General features: G+C 47.9%; 1 protein-coding gene across 1 annotated transcript in view; it reads left to right on the plus strand.

Moving 5' to 3' along the window:
- pepd (peptidase D) overlaps nucleotides 1-11177 on the plus strand; it is a 237456-nt gene extending 226279 nt beyond the window's left edge. The window contains exons 13-15 of the mRNA XM_072280002.1: nucleotides 659-843; nucleotides 1534-1725; nucleotides 8377-11177. Coding sequence (XP_072136103.1) covers nucleotides 659-843; nucleotides 1534-1725; nucleotides 8377-8517 — 518 coding nt within the window. The 3' untranslated portion in view covers nucleotides 8518-11177. The remainder of the gene's footprint in view (nucleotides 1-658; nucleotides 844-1533; nucleotides 1726-8376) is intronic.
- The last annotated feature ends 3124 nt before the right edge of the window (nucleotides 11178-14301 follow it).

Below are 14301 nucleotides of genomic sequence, written 5' to 3' on the forward strand. Positions count from 1 at the left end.
ACAGTTATTACCTTTCAACCATCAGCAGCGAGGATAACTTCACTCAGCTCTAAACTGATCACTGAACACAACCTGTGGACTCACTTTTAAGGTCTCTGCAACTCAATGCATGTTCTCTGTATTAATTAATTGGTTGATGAATTGTATTTGCAGAGTTTGTCTTGTTTTCTACATCGGTTGCTCGTCAGTCTTTGTGTGTAGTGTTTCATTCACTCCATTGTACAGTATTTCTGTGTTCTACTGTGAATACCTATAAGAAAGTGAATCTTAGGGTTGTATATGGTGACATAGATGTAATTCGATAATAAATTTAATTTGCACTTTGAACCACGATGCTATCATACTGCTATGCCACAGTGCCATCCCCATCAGTACAAATGGCCACCAATTGATCAGTGTGGGCAGGTCGAGCCGAATGGCTGCAGGAGTCTGTGGTTCAACCTCTAGTGGGGATGTGGATCTGAGGGGTGATAGGAGGGTGGGGATCGCCTGAATGGGAAGGGTTTTGTCTGTAATTTGTGTAATGTGATTCTGACAGCTGGTCTGCTGGTCTGTCCCGGGACAGGGGTAGCCTGGCTGAGCGAGTGGGATGGTCTCTGACGGGCGAAGTTGTACACTGTGATTCTGACAGCTGGTCTGTTGGTCTGTCCCGGGACAGGGGTAGCCTGGCCAGATATGCATCGCCTGGCTGAGCGAGTGCAGCTGGAGGAACTGGTGAGGATCGGCATTCTGAAGGGCAGCGTGGACGAGATGATGAAGGTCCATCTAGGAGCCATGTTCATGCCTCATGGTCTGGGACATCTCCTGGGATGTGACGTACACGACGTTGGCGGGTACCCAGAGGTCAGTACTGTGTTAAACAGCAGAACCACTTGGAATTAACCCTTCTGGAGCCTCTGGCCTGTGCTGAGTCTCCAGAGTCATAGAACACTGCAGCACAGAAATAGCCCTTCCTAATCCTTGCCAAACTCTCTTTCTTCCTATCCCATTGAGCTGCACCTGGACTAGAGTCCTCCAAACCCCTAGCATCCATGTACCTATCCAAATTTCTCTGAAATGTTGCAATCGAACCTGCATCCACCAGGTGCTGGCAGCTCGTTCCACACACTCACCACCCTCTGAGTGAAGAGAATCCCCCTCATGTTCCCCTTCAACATTTCAGTCTTCACCGATGTGGAGCCCTGTGGGCTGTTTGACTGTGATTTGCATCACAGTGAAGCCCCAAACCCATAACGTGTACGCTGCTGAGCACGGACCACAGTCAAGACTCGTGGCATGGGTGTGAGTCTGTCGCTACCTCTTATCTCAGCATTGATTTCCAGCCTGTCTCCTACGACTCCCACAGATCCAACCAGATCTGCTTCGTGCACTCACTGAGGCTTCTCCAGCCTTTGACAGGAAGTCAGAGTCAGCTTTATCATCACCGACGTATATAGTACAGTTTATTGTGTATAAAATAGATACTGTAGGTGGGATTCCTGCCTCTGCTGTTGGCAGAGTCTGTGGTTGCTATGCCTTTGTGTTGTGTTCCAGGGCGTAGACCGGATCGACGAGCCTGGTCTGCGAAGCCTTCGCACCGCGCGGCATCTTGTGGCTGGCATGGTGCTGACTGTCGAACCGGGTATCTACTTCATTGACCACGTATTGGACCAGGCCCTCGCCAACCCAGCCCTGGCCTGCTTCTTCAACGCTGACGTGCTGGCCCGGTTCCGTGGCTTTGGAGGGGTGAGTCCTGTTCAGATGCGGAATACGAGGCATTTCAGCACTTTGATCTTTCACAGCTTGTGCAATCTGCCTTCCCAAATGAACATGTCCATTGATAGAACCTGCTTTGCCAACAACTGTCATCTTGGGCCAAGAGGGAGCTTCACCTGAGGAGTCTCTGGCCTGGAATAGTGTGATCGCGCAGCTCAGAGTACGATGTTCTCCGAAGCGGTTAGTCCCTTCGTGGAGAAAGCCCGTGTGTGACCTTGTTTAACATGGGGAGGCTGAAACACAAGCGGTCACGACACAGTTGTTGGCAGATTGGGGTCAGGCTCCAGTGACGTGGCGTGCAAGAGGACTGGGAACCCTTCATTGCTGCAGCCTTGCTCTGCCTCAACTCCTGCTGTCATCTGTAAGATCGATCCGACCCTCGCCTCCCACAGAGCCCTTCTTTTCCTCATCCACGTGCCTATCTGAGAGTCTCTTAAATGTCCCGAATCTGCTTCGACCACCACCCCCTGGCAGTGCGTTTCACTCTGAGTGGAAAAAACACCTACCTCTATTACTTTCTTCCAATTACCTTGAGTTTATGACATAGCTGAACCTGGTAGTATTTGATGGTAGTATTAGCTTTAAACAGACAGTACTCTACAGGAGGTGCGTGGGACAGGTGGCAGAGGAGGAGTGCTGGGGCGGACATATCCTTCCCTGAGACACCAGGCAAGGTCACTTGATTGCAAACAATTGGTTTATTGATCATTACAGAATGTCTCTCTGGTGTTTCCAGCTCCGTCCCCCTCCCTGTCCCTTTTCCCAACCACGATGCCCCGCTCCCTTCTCCCTTGCCCCTTCCCACTCTCCGTCCACGATAGAGACCCATATCAGAGTCAGGTTTATCATCACTCACTATGTCATGAAATTTGTTTTTTTTGAGGCAGCAGTACAGTGCAATGCATAAAATTACTACAGTACTGTGTAAAAAGTCTTAGACATGCTAGCTAGATACATGTGCCAAAGACTTTTTCAGAGTACTGTAGCTGAGTGTTGTACAAACCCACAACTGGTGTGCCTGAGGAACATATTAAACTGGTTTCTAGAACAGGCCAGTGGGGTAGGGTGCACCTGGCCTACTTCTGTTCAAACTTCCTTACAAGGTCAGAGTCATGGGAGCAACCTCCACTTTACAGCTTGCCGGCTTCACTCCTAATCAGTTTGGCCATTTATTGAAGCGTTGTGATGGGTTACGGACCGGTGATCACAGTGTCAGGGCTTTTTCTTGTCGGAGATAACCTCTGGCGAGGGCTATGCAACATAATGAATCACACATTAATCTGGACCTGAGTGCCAATGGGAGCAGCAAGTGCTGTCAGTCACCGATGGGATCAGCAAACTTAACCCCTTCCTATCTGAGAATCGAGCCATGCCACTAGCAACCCACCAATATAACCCTAGCCTAATCACAGGTCAATTTACAACTGGGGTTTTACAACCCTTTTTATGGCATGGATCCATACCATTAACTGAGGGGTCTGTAGACCCCTGATTGACAATGACCATTTAACCTACTAACACCTGAAGCCTGTCTTTGGAACGTGAGAGGATGTACAATTCCTTACACAGGATGCTGGCATTGAACTCTGAGCTGCAATAGCGTTGTGCTGTTACGCTACCATGGCCCCCATGAGATGTATTGAGGAGGCCGCAGGTGTCAGGTCCCTCGTCCCTGGGACCTCAGTCATTAGCCACATACCTATTCAAGTGTTTCCTAAATGATACTACGATACCTGGCTCAACCATTTCCTCTGGCAGCTCATTCCTTACACTCACCATCCTCTGTGCAGAAAAAGTTGCCCGTCTGCTCCTTCTCTCACTCTAAGCCTATGCCCCTAAAATTTTGGACTCCCCTACCCTGGGTAAAAGAGTGTCACCACCCATCTGATTTAAGCCCCTTATAATTTTAAATATTTCTGTAACGTCGTCCCTCATTTTCCTACACTCCAACGAATAGAGTCCTCACCTGGCCAACCTCTCCCTTTAACTCAGGCCCTCTAGTCCTGGCAACATCCCAGTAACTCTTTTATGAACTCGTCCCAGTTTAACCACGTCTTTCCTAGATCAGGGTGACCAAAACTGTACACAATACTCCTGAGTGCGGCCTCACCAGTGACTCGTACATCTGCACCATAAGACCTCAATCCCTGTACTCAGTGCCCTGACTGATGAAGGCCAGTGTCTACCTGTGGTGTTGCTTTTAATGAACTATGCATTTGGATCCTAGGTCCCTCTGTTCCACTACACTCCCTAGTGCCCTGCCATTCGTAGTATAAGGCACACACTGGTTTAGCTTTCTAAAATGCATCACCTCACACTTAACTGTTTTTGCCACTCCTCGGCCACTTCCCAAACTGATCCAGATCCCCCTGTGATTAACAATAACCATCTTCATCGTCCTGTTTTATACTGAATGCATCCTTGAGCAGTCAGCTCCCTGATTTCCACACCATCCTTATTCCTCGCCATAGCTACCCTAAACTCAGAACTGCAGTCACTACCCTTAAAATTCTTGGCAACAAATACTTCACAAGACTATAAGACGTAGGGGCAGAATTAGGCCATTTGGCCCATTGAGTCTGCTCCACCATTTCATCATGGCCTATCCATTTCCCTCTAAACTGCATTCTCCAGCCTTCACCCCTTAACCTTTCACACTGTGACTAATCAGGAACCTATCAACCTCTGCCTTAATTTCCAGATTCACTAGTCTCTGGATAAAGAAATTCCGCCTCATCTCCATTCTAAATGGACGACCCTCTGTCCTGAGGCTGTGCCCTTTGGTCCTAAGCTCCCTGGCCCACAGGAAACATTCTCTCCGCACCTGCTCTGTTTAGCTTTTCAACATTCAATAGGTTTCAAGGAGATCCCCACCCTGTTCTAAATTCCAGTGAGTATAGGCCCAGAGCCTTCAATCACTCCTCATGTGCGAAACCTTTTCATTCCCGGAATCACTCTCATGAACCTCTCCAATGTCAGCAAATCCTTTCTTAAATAGGGGTTCCAAAACTGCACACACTACTCCAAGTGAGAGCTCACCAGTGCCTTACAAAGCCTCAGTATTTCATCAGTTTGCCCAGCTTCATTGTGCAGGGTTTGATCTGAATGCCAGTCCATCCCTGAAGAAAGCTGTCCTGGATGCACGTGAAAGCTTCCCACCCTCTGTTGGCACCAGAGGTGAGTGACACTCGCAGGCTGCCCCCAGCGCATCCTTGGACTCGCACTGTGGTGGTCTTTCACTGTGGACAGTGTATTTCACTATAATAATAAAGGCATCCGTTAGTCTTGCGAGACCATGGATCTGCGCCTGGAAAGTCTTCACTCTCCAGGACGCAGGCCTGGGCAAGGTTTTATGGAAGACCAGCAGTTGCCCATGCTGCAAGTCTCCCCTCTCCACGAGGCCGATGTTGTCCAAGGGAAGGGCATTAGGACCCATAGAGCTTGGCACCTGTGTCGTCGCAGCCAGCTCCCACTAGCCAGGGCATTGGCATGAAGATGCAGCAAAATCATGAAGGTCACAGTAGCAAATATTAATATCAATAGCGGCAGGGAGTCTTACCACAGGTTCCAGCATCTCTCGGTCCTCAGGGAACAAGAGATACGGGGTGAGCTTCCAGTTTCAGATGAATCCACCTGGCTACTGGATTGGCATGGAAGGGTCTACGTGAGTCTGCTCAGCTCCGGTTAGAGCAGGGTGGTGATAACGTTGGGCCTAAACTTCCAGCTAGAGATACTGAAAATAAACAAACTCGAGCCAGGCCACCTGCTGCATCTCAGAGTGTGCTTGGATGGGCACCATTACACTTAGTTAACGTGTATGCCTCCAAACGTACACACTGCAGAACTGGGCTAAGAAGTGGCAGATGGAGTTCAACCCAGATAAGTGTGAAGTGGTTCATTTTGGTAGGTCAAATATGAAGATAGAATATAATATTAACGGTAACACTCTTAGCAGTGTGGAGGATCAGTGAGATCTTTGGGTTTGTGTCCATAGGTCACTCAAAGCTGCTACACAGGTTGACAGTGTTGTTAAGAAGGTGTATGGTGTGTTGGCGTTCATCAACTGTGTGATTGAGTTCAAGAGCCGTGAGGTAATGTTACAGCTATATAAAACCTTAGTAGGAACCTGCTCAGTTGTGGTCACTTCATTAGAAGAAGGATGTGGATAGTATAGAGAGAGTGCAGAGGAGATTTACAAGGATGTTGCCTGGATTGGGGAGCATGCCTTATGAGAATAGGTTGAGTGAACTCGGCCTTTTCTCTTTGGAGTGACGGAGGATGAGAGGTGACCTGATAGAGGTGTATAAGATGATGAGAGGCATTGATCATGTGGATAGCCAGAGGCTTTTTCCCAGGGCTGAAATGACTAACACGAGAGGGCACAGTTTTAAGGTGCTTGGAAATAGGTACCGAGTGCGTGTTAGTGGTAGGTTTTTCAGACAGAGAGTGGTAGGTGCGTGGAATGCACTGACAGCAACAGTGGCAGAGGCAGATACGATAGGGTCTTTTAAGAGCCTCTTAGATAGGTACGTGGAGCTTAGAAAAATAGGGGGCTGTGTGCTAGGGACATTCTAGACAGTTTCTGGAGTAGGTTACATGGTCGGCACAACGTTGTGGGCCGAAGGGCCTGTAATGTGCTGTAGGTTTCTATGTTCTGTGTTCAAACCTGGCCCACTTGTTTTATGCTGTTGGACTCCTTGGACAGAGGCGAGTGCATTGTCCTCAGGGGAGGGGGTTCTGATTTCAGTTATACACTCAAGAAGATCGCTCTGGTCCTCAGAGAGCAAACGAGCATTAGTGCAGCTGTTGAGGGAGTTGGTTGGATCATTTGATTTGGTCGACGTCTGGCAGAGCCTCCATCCTGACTCCTGTGCATTCTCCAGGATGTCAAGAGGAGGAGGTTCTCAACTCAATGGACTTTACATTTCCAGGACGCCCGTCTCCCGCATATTGGCAGACTCCAAGCAGCCAGTGTTGTACTCGGACCACCACTTGGTGTGAGCGGAGCTTAGCCCACTGCCTGCTCAGGTGGGGTCTGCCTGCTAGCATTTCAGCAACTGGTTGCTGGAGGATGGCCTGGGTAGCTTGGAGGGACGAGCAGAGGAGTTCCCTCTCCCTGAGACTCTGGTGAGATGTGGGCAACGGTCACGTCAGACTCTTATGCAAGCAATATACACGAAGAGCGAACAAGAAGTGGGTGTCCCAGATCCAACAGCTTGAGAAACTTGTAGAGTGCTTCCTTTGCATCTTTGAAAGCAGTTGCCAGGTCTGGTTCTGCACAAGCCAGAGCTGAAAGTAGTCCTTTCTGCTTCCACCAACAATGACCTCATAATCACGGACCCAGTTAAGCTACAGAGGATGTGACACTTCTCAGCCACCTCCTCTATCGGGGGGTCTACCTAGGGTTCCACTGTGGGGCTTGGCCGGCAAACCTGCGGGACATAGAGACGAACGCCCCTCCTGGCTGGGACATTGATCAGGTCTACTCTGTGCAATCTCCTACTGGGCAGGATGTTGCTCATCAACCAGCTGGCAGCCACCGTGCTTGGGTACTGGCTGGTCACTTTAGTCCCACCCACTGTATTTGTCTCCAGGACAGAGGAAATGGTGGACTTCTGGGGCAACAGCAGACATCGGGTCTCCTCTGTGGTCCTGGGTCTTTCGATTGCAGAGCACGGTCAGTCAGTGGTGTGCACACACATGCAGCTGGCAGCTCTCCACTTCCAGACCCTGCGGAGATACATGTACACTGAGCACCCTCCGAGGTGGCGACACACTTGCTTCGCCAGGAGAATTGCCTTTAGGAGGGTATGCAACTCCCAACAGCGAGCATGTGTGGGAGCTGCCAGATTTTTCCTGGGAGCTACTGTGGATGTGGAATAAGGTCTCCTGCGGTCGGAGTCCTCGGGTGCCTGCAGGGAGCAGCACTCAGGCCGGAGGTGGCTCAGGGACATGGAGTGACACTGGCTGTGCCGGTCCCTGCTCTGCCGGAGGTGCTGGTGGCTCGTGGGACCCAAACCCCAAGACCTCCTTCGGGAGCTGGTCCCACGGAGATACCCACCATGGCATTGCATGACGTGCCGAAACGGTTCCTGTACGGGCTGCTCTTGCACACTTCGCCCTTGCCTGCTGTCTGGAAACACCGCGGTAGTCTGCCTTACCATCAGGCGGTGAGGGAGATGCCCAGTGGAAGACGCTCTGTGCTGCAGGGTTTTCCCTTGTACATTGGGGACCGGGGGGAGCGTGTTGTTCAGGGCAGTACCATGTAAGTAGATTCCTGAACAGATTCATCGATACCTTGCCCACCTATCCTTTCAGTGCACCGTGTCTATGTGGAGTACGATAGGTCTGAAATCTGAAGAAGCTGTCCCTCAAGTTCCGGCTGCTCTTCAGCCTCCCCCCCACCCCCCTCCAAGAAACTGAATGCCTTAACTGTATTTTAATTTGAATTCACTCACTGTACTGTAACCCCTAAACTTTGTATGGCTTTTGTACATGAATGAAGTGTAAGTTCAAAAACAGAATGGGTAATGAGGGGGCACTGCACGTTAGCGGGTCGGGGTGGTACTGAGGAAATATCTCATTGCACTGTCACTGACATCACCTGTCTATCTCCCCCAGGTGCGCATTGAAGATGATGTAGCAGTGACCCCCACGGGAATGGAGTTGCTGACCTGTGTCCCCCGCTCCGTCGAGGAGATTGAGGACTTCATGGCCCAGAGATCTGGCCCCACCAAGCAGTTTGTCCAGCAGACAGCTTGAGGGATATCCATGCAGCCACTGTCCCACCTTACCTTGCATCCAGTCTAGATCTAGCCTCGCCTTCCCTTGTATCTGGATTGTTCTGTGATTAGGATCTGGGTTTCCAATCAAGCTTTACGCTTGTAAATCTGCACAAATTAGTGGACCAAGCCACAACAGACTGCAGTTGTCAGACACTCAACAAACACCAAATGTGTAACATAGAATAGTACAGGCCCTTCAGTCCCTGATGTTTAACCTACTCCAAGATAAATCTAACCCCTCAGTCCCACATAGCCCTCTATTTTTCTATCATCCACGTGCCCGAGTCTCTTAAATGCCCCTAATGCAGCGGTCCCCAACCACCAGGCCGCGGATCGGTACCGGGCCACGAGGAAACAATATGAGTCAGCTGCACCTTTCCTCATTCCCTGTCACACCCTATTGAACTTGAACATAGGGCTGCCAACTGTCCAGTATTAGCCGGGACATCCCGTATATTGGGCTAAGTTGGTTTGTCCTGTATTTCTCCCGCTAAGGTAGAGCGTTCCTATGAAATCTTTCATGCTGAAATGGCGTGAAGCAAAGAAGCAATTACCATTAATTTATATGGGAAAAATTTTTGAGCGTTCCCAGACCCAAAAAATAACCTAACAAAACATACCAAATAACACATAAAACCGAAAATAAATAACACGAACATATAGTAAAAGCAGGAATGATATAATAAGTACATGGCCTATATAAAGTAGAAATAATGTATGTACAGTATAGTTGGGAAGATGAAGGCAAAACCGATTTGTGGGAGAAAAATCAGCACGTACGCGCATGCGCACACAGGTGCCCGCACAAGGCTTCATGGTCATGGTAGTCTTTCCTGGGGTAAAGTGTCCCGGGATTTGACTGCTACTTTTGTCCCTCATTTGGGAGTGAGAAAGTTGGCAACCCTAACTGTAAAAGACATGTTGAGGTGAGTTTAACCCTACTTGAACAGCCCCCCACCCCCGGTCGGCCGATCCGCAAGAATATTGTCAATATTAAACTGGTCTGCGGTGCAAAAAAGGTTGGGGACCCCTGCCCTAATGTATTTGCCCCTATGACAGCCTGTTGTAGCCTACGTTGTCCATACCATCACGTTTGTGACATATGCAAACCTTAATGAATTTGTTTTTGCCACATCCTCAAAGAATTCAGACAGGCTCGTGAGGCACAACCTGCCCCTCACAAAGCCGTGTCGACTATCCCTAATCAGACTATGCTTCTGCACAATATGCTTCTTTACAATACTTGTAAATCCTGTCTGCAAGAACCTTCTCCAATGGTTTGCCCATTAATTGTCCGTAATTCCCAAGATTATGTTTCTTGAACATTTGCCAGCCTCCAATCTGGTATTACTCCTGTAGCCAGCGAGGACACAAAGATCATCGGCGAAGATGCAGCTATCTCTTCGCTCACTTCCCAAAATAACTTGGGGTGTATCACTGGGAACATATCTATCCTAATGTTTTTCAGAAGTTCCAGCACGTCCTTTCTGAACGTTGAGATGTTCAATCATATCAGCCTGTTTTACTCTCACTGGGAAATGCTGAAGCAAAGTATTCAATGGGAAATTCACCTACCTCCTTCGGCTCTGGGCACATTTCCTCTTTTATCCCTGATCAGTCCTACCCTCACTCTCGTCATCCTCCTTCACATACTTGTACAACTCCTTGGGGTTTTCTTTAATTGTACTCACCAGGCCTTCTCATGTCCCTTTCTTGCTCTCTGAGGTCCATTGGCCTTCCTGGCTATCTTGTGAACCTCAACAGCTGGGTTCAACATACACATTGAAAACATGAAAGCAGAACAGATTTTTTCCTCGCTAACACATACATATTCCCTCCCCAGCACACAAGCATACACATTGAAAACATGAAAGCGAAATGGATTTTTTGCTCACTGACGCACACATATATTCCCTCCCCAGCACACAAACACCTCTGGCCTGTATTAGTCAATCCCTCTACCTCCAGCCCCAGCAGGGTGGAGTGTGGGAATAGTGACTGCCTGCAATCATTGTGTTGTTGGGACTGGGAATTCTGTCTTTATCCGCCACATGGGGACTGATGTCCCCTTCCCCGGGGTGAAGTCTGCTCCTCTTCTCCCTTGCTGTGCACTGGAGAATGGGTCAGAGACAAGGCGCTGTGTGGTCAGGATTGACCGTGGATGTTGAGTCCTACCTGTCATACACAAGCAAGAGCAGTTTGATATGGAGAGCAAGCTGTTGCTCACTCAGCTGAAGAACTCAAAGGAACGGCAGAGACCGAAACCGTCTGGCACCAGCAGCATCGCAGGAGTTGCCAGTCAGCATAGGACTGCTTTATAGGCTGCAGTTCCTGGCTTTTCCTCAGGGTTTACTCTGAAAACCTTCCCCATGAGTGCGGATAGCCACAAGGCAGCAGAGGTTTGAGATCTGAGTTTCCCTTCTCAATGGTTTGCCAACCAGGGCTGACGAGCCCCATCTTCCCAAAGGGCCAGAGCAGTGGAGAGTGAATGGCTGAGCCCAGGATCTGTGTTGGGTCTGTGAATGTTTCTCTATCTCCTGCAGCCTGCCGTCAAGGAGGACATGGAAAAGGTGCCAATCACTTCATGGTCCTATCGATTTTTATAATTTTACAAATAAAGTAGCCACAATTCTTGCATGGAGTTTGTTGGGTCTGTCTGGGGAGTGGAAAGAGGGTGGATCTGGAGGTTCCCGGAAACCTGTGAGCATGCTTTGTGGAGGGAGGGGGTAGGGGTGGGGTATAGGAAGGAAAGCACATGCCCACTTCCAGGGCAAAGCGGGTGAGGGGTTGGTACTGTCTTCCCGGCAGTCAGGGTGATCCACTGGTATGGCGAGGTGATCCAAGGCTTAGGTTGAATGGATAGCTAGAAACTTTTTCTCATAAGGGAAATAGCTAATACCAGGGGCTATAACTTTAAGCTGATTGTAGGAAAGTATAGGAGGGTTGTCAAAGGTAGTTCATTGTGTTTTTTTTTTTTTACACAGAGTTGTGCATGTGTGGAACATGGACAAAGGCTGGTGAAAGGCAGGTACATTAGGGGCATTTATGAAAATTCTGAGACAGGCACACAGATGATAGGAAAATGGGCTATGTAAGAGGGAAAGAGGTCCACAAAAATGATTCCAGGTTTGAATGGCTTGACGTATGAAGAACGTCAGGGCCCAACACTGACTCCTGCATAATACTGGCAGACAATAAAAGGCTCCCTTTATTCCTGCCTATCAGCCAGTGCTCTATCCATGCTAGTATCTTTCCTGAAATACCATTTTAAGCAGCCTCATGTGCGGCACCTTGCCAAGGGCCTTCTGAAAATCCAAGTACACAACATCAACCAATTGTCTATCCTGTTTGTTATTACCTCAAAGAAATCCAACAGATTTGTCAGACGTGATCTTCCCTTGAGGAAACCGTGCTGACTATGGCCTATTATATCATGTGCCTCTAAGTTACCTGAAACATCATCCTCAGCAATCAACTCCAACATCTTCCCGACCACTGAGCTAAGACTAACTGCCCTATAATTTCCTTTCTCTGATTTCCTTTTGCCTCCCTCTCTCCTTGAAGAGTGGAGTGACATTTGCAATGTTCCAGTCTTCCACAATCAAGTCATTATTGAAAGATCCATCATTTTTTCAGAACCGTGGGGTGCATTCCACCTGCACCAGGTGACCTCAGACCTTTCAGCTTACCATGCATCATCTTCCTAGTAATACAACTGCACTCACTGCTGTGCCTTGACACTCCTGAAATTCTGGCACACTGCTAGAGTCTTCCACAGTGAATACTCAGTAAGTTCATCCGCCATTTCATTGTCCCCTCCATTACTTTCTCACTGGTCATTTTCCAGTGGTCCAATATCCACTCTTGCCTCTCTCTTACACTTAATATTTATCTGAAAAAAGCTTTTGGACCAATATCTTTGTGGGCAGGTTTGCTAGAACTGTTGGGGAGCATTAAAACTAATTTAGTAGGGGGATAGGAACCAGAGTGATAGGTATGGATATTACTGACTAACTTACCTTCATTTTTCATCTTTCTTCTGGCTTTTTTAGTTGCCTTCTGTTGCTTTTCCAAAGCTTCCCAATCCTCTAACTTCCAACTAATATTTGCTGCCTTTGGCTTTTACTTGTCTTGATAGCCACAGTTGTGTCATCTTGCCTTTAGAATAGGCTGTAGTCAGCATTGTTTCCTCAAGGGAAAATATTTCCTGACAAATCTGTTGGAATTCTTTGAAGAAGTAACAAGCAGGATAGACAAAGGAGAATCAGTTGATGTTGTGTACTTGGATTTTCAGAAGGCTTTTGACAAAGTGCCACACGTGAGGCTGCTTAATAAGCTACAAGCCCATGGTATTACAGGGAAGACTCTAGCATGGATAAAGCAGTGGCTGATTGGCAGGAGGCAAAGAGTGGGAATAAACAGGCCTTTTTCTTGTTGGCTGGGGTGACTTGTGTTCCACAGTGCTGTGTGTTGGGACTAATTTTTTTTACATTATATGTCAATGATTTGGATGATGGAATTGATGACTGCTGCAAAGTTTTCAGACTGTATGAAGTTCAGTGGAGGGGCAGGTAGTTTTAAGGAAGTAGTGAGACTACAGAAGGGCTTAGGTTAGGAGAATGGGTAAAGAAGTGGCAGGTGGAATACAGTGTCATGATACTATTTTCTAAATGGAGAGAAAATACAAAAATCTGAGGCACAAAGGGACTTGGGAGGCCTTGTGCAGGATTCCCTAAAGGTTAATGTGCAGGTTGGGTCTGTAATGAGGAAGGCAAATGCGATGTGAGCATTCATTTCAAGACAACTAGAAATATAAAAGGATGTAATGTTGAGACTTTATAAAGCACTGCCGAGGCCTCTCTCGGAGTATTGTGAGCAGTTTTGGGCCCTTATTTTAGAAAGGAAATGCTGAAACTGGAGAGGGTTCAAAGGAGGTTCGGGAAGATGATTCCAGGATTGAATGGCTTGTCTTATGAGTGATGGTTCTAGGTCTGTATTCATTGGAATTCAGAGGAGTGAGGGGTGACCTCATGGCAACCTATCAAATGGTGGATGTGGAGAGGATGTTCCCTATGGTTGGAGAGCCTAAGACCAGAAGACACAGCCTCAGAACAGATGAGTGTCCTTTTAAGACAAAGATGAAGTTCTTTAGCCAGAGAGTGGTGAATCTGTGGAAATCTTTGCTGCAGGAGGCCATGCCTTTATGTATATTTAAGGCAGAGGTTTATAGATTACTGATTGTTCAGGGCATGAAAGGATACAAGGAAAAAGGCAGTAGATTGGCCTGAGAGGAAAATTGGGTCAGCCATCATGAATTGGCAAAGCAGACTTGATGAGCCAAATGACCTAATTCTGCTCCTGTATGTTATGGTATCTTTAGGAAGTATCTATCCTGCTCCTTGCTCCCAGAAACTCTGCCGTCATCCCTGCTAATGTTCTCTTCCAATCAACTTTGCCCAGCTCCTCTCTCATGCCCCTGTACATCTATTTATTCCACTGTAATACTGATACAGTTGACATTAGCTTCTGTTTCTCAAATTTCAGGGTGAATTCATCACATTTCATTTTTTTTTTTACCAACAGAGCCACCTCAGCCCCTCTGCCTACCTGCCTGTCCTTTCAATACAATGTGTATCATTGGCTGTTAAGCTCCCAACTATAATCTTACCTACCCATCTCTAACTACACTACAAGATGATCAGCTTTATTCCATATACTATGTGCATTCAAATATAACACCTTCAGTCCTGTATTCATTACC

This window comes from Mobula birostris, chromosome 15, assembly GCF_030028105.1.
Source record: "Mobula birostris isolate sMobBir1 chromosome 15, sMobBir1.hap1, whole genome shotgun sequence".
NCBI classification, from domain to species: Eukaryota; Metazoa; Chordata; class Chondrichthyes; order Myliobatiformes; family Myliobatidae; genus Mobula; species Mobula birostris.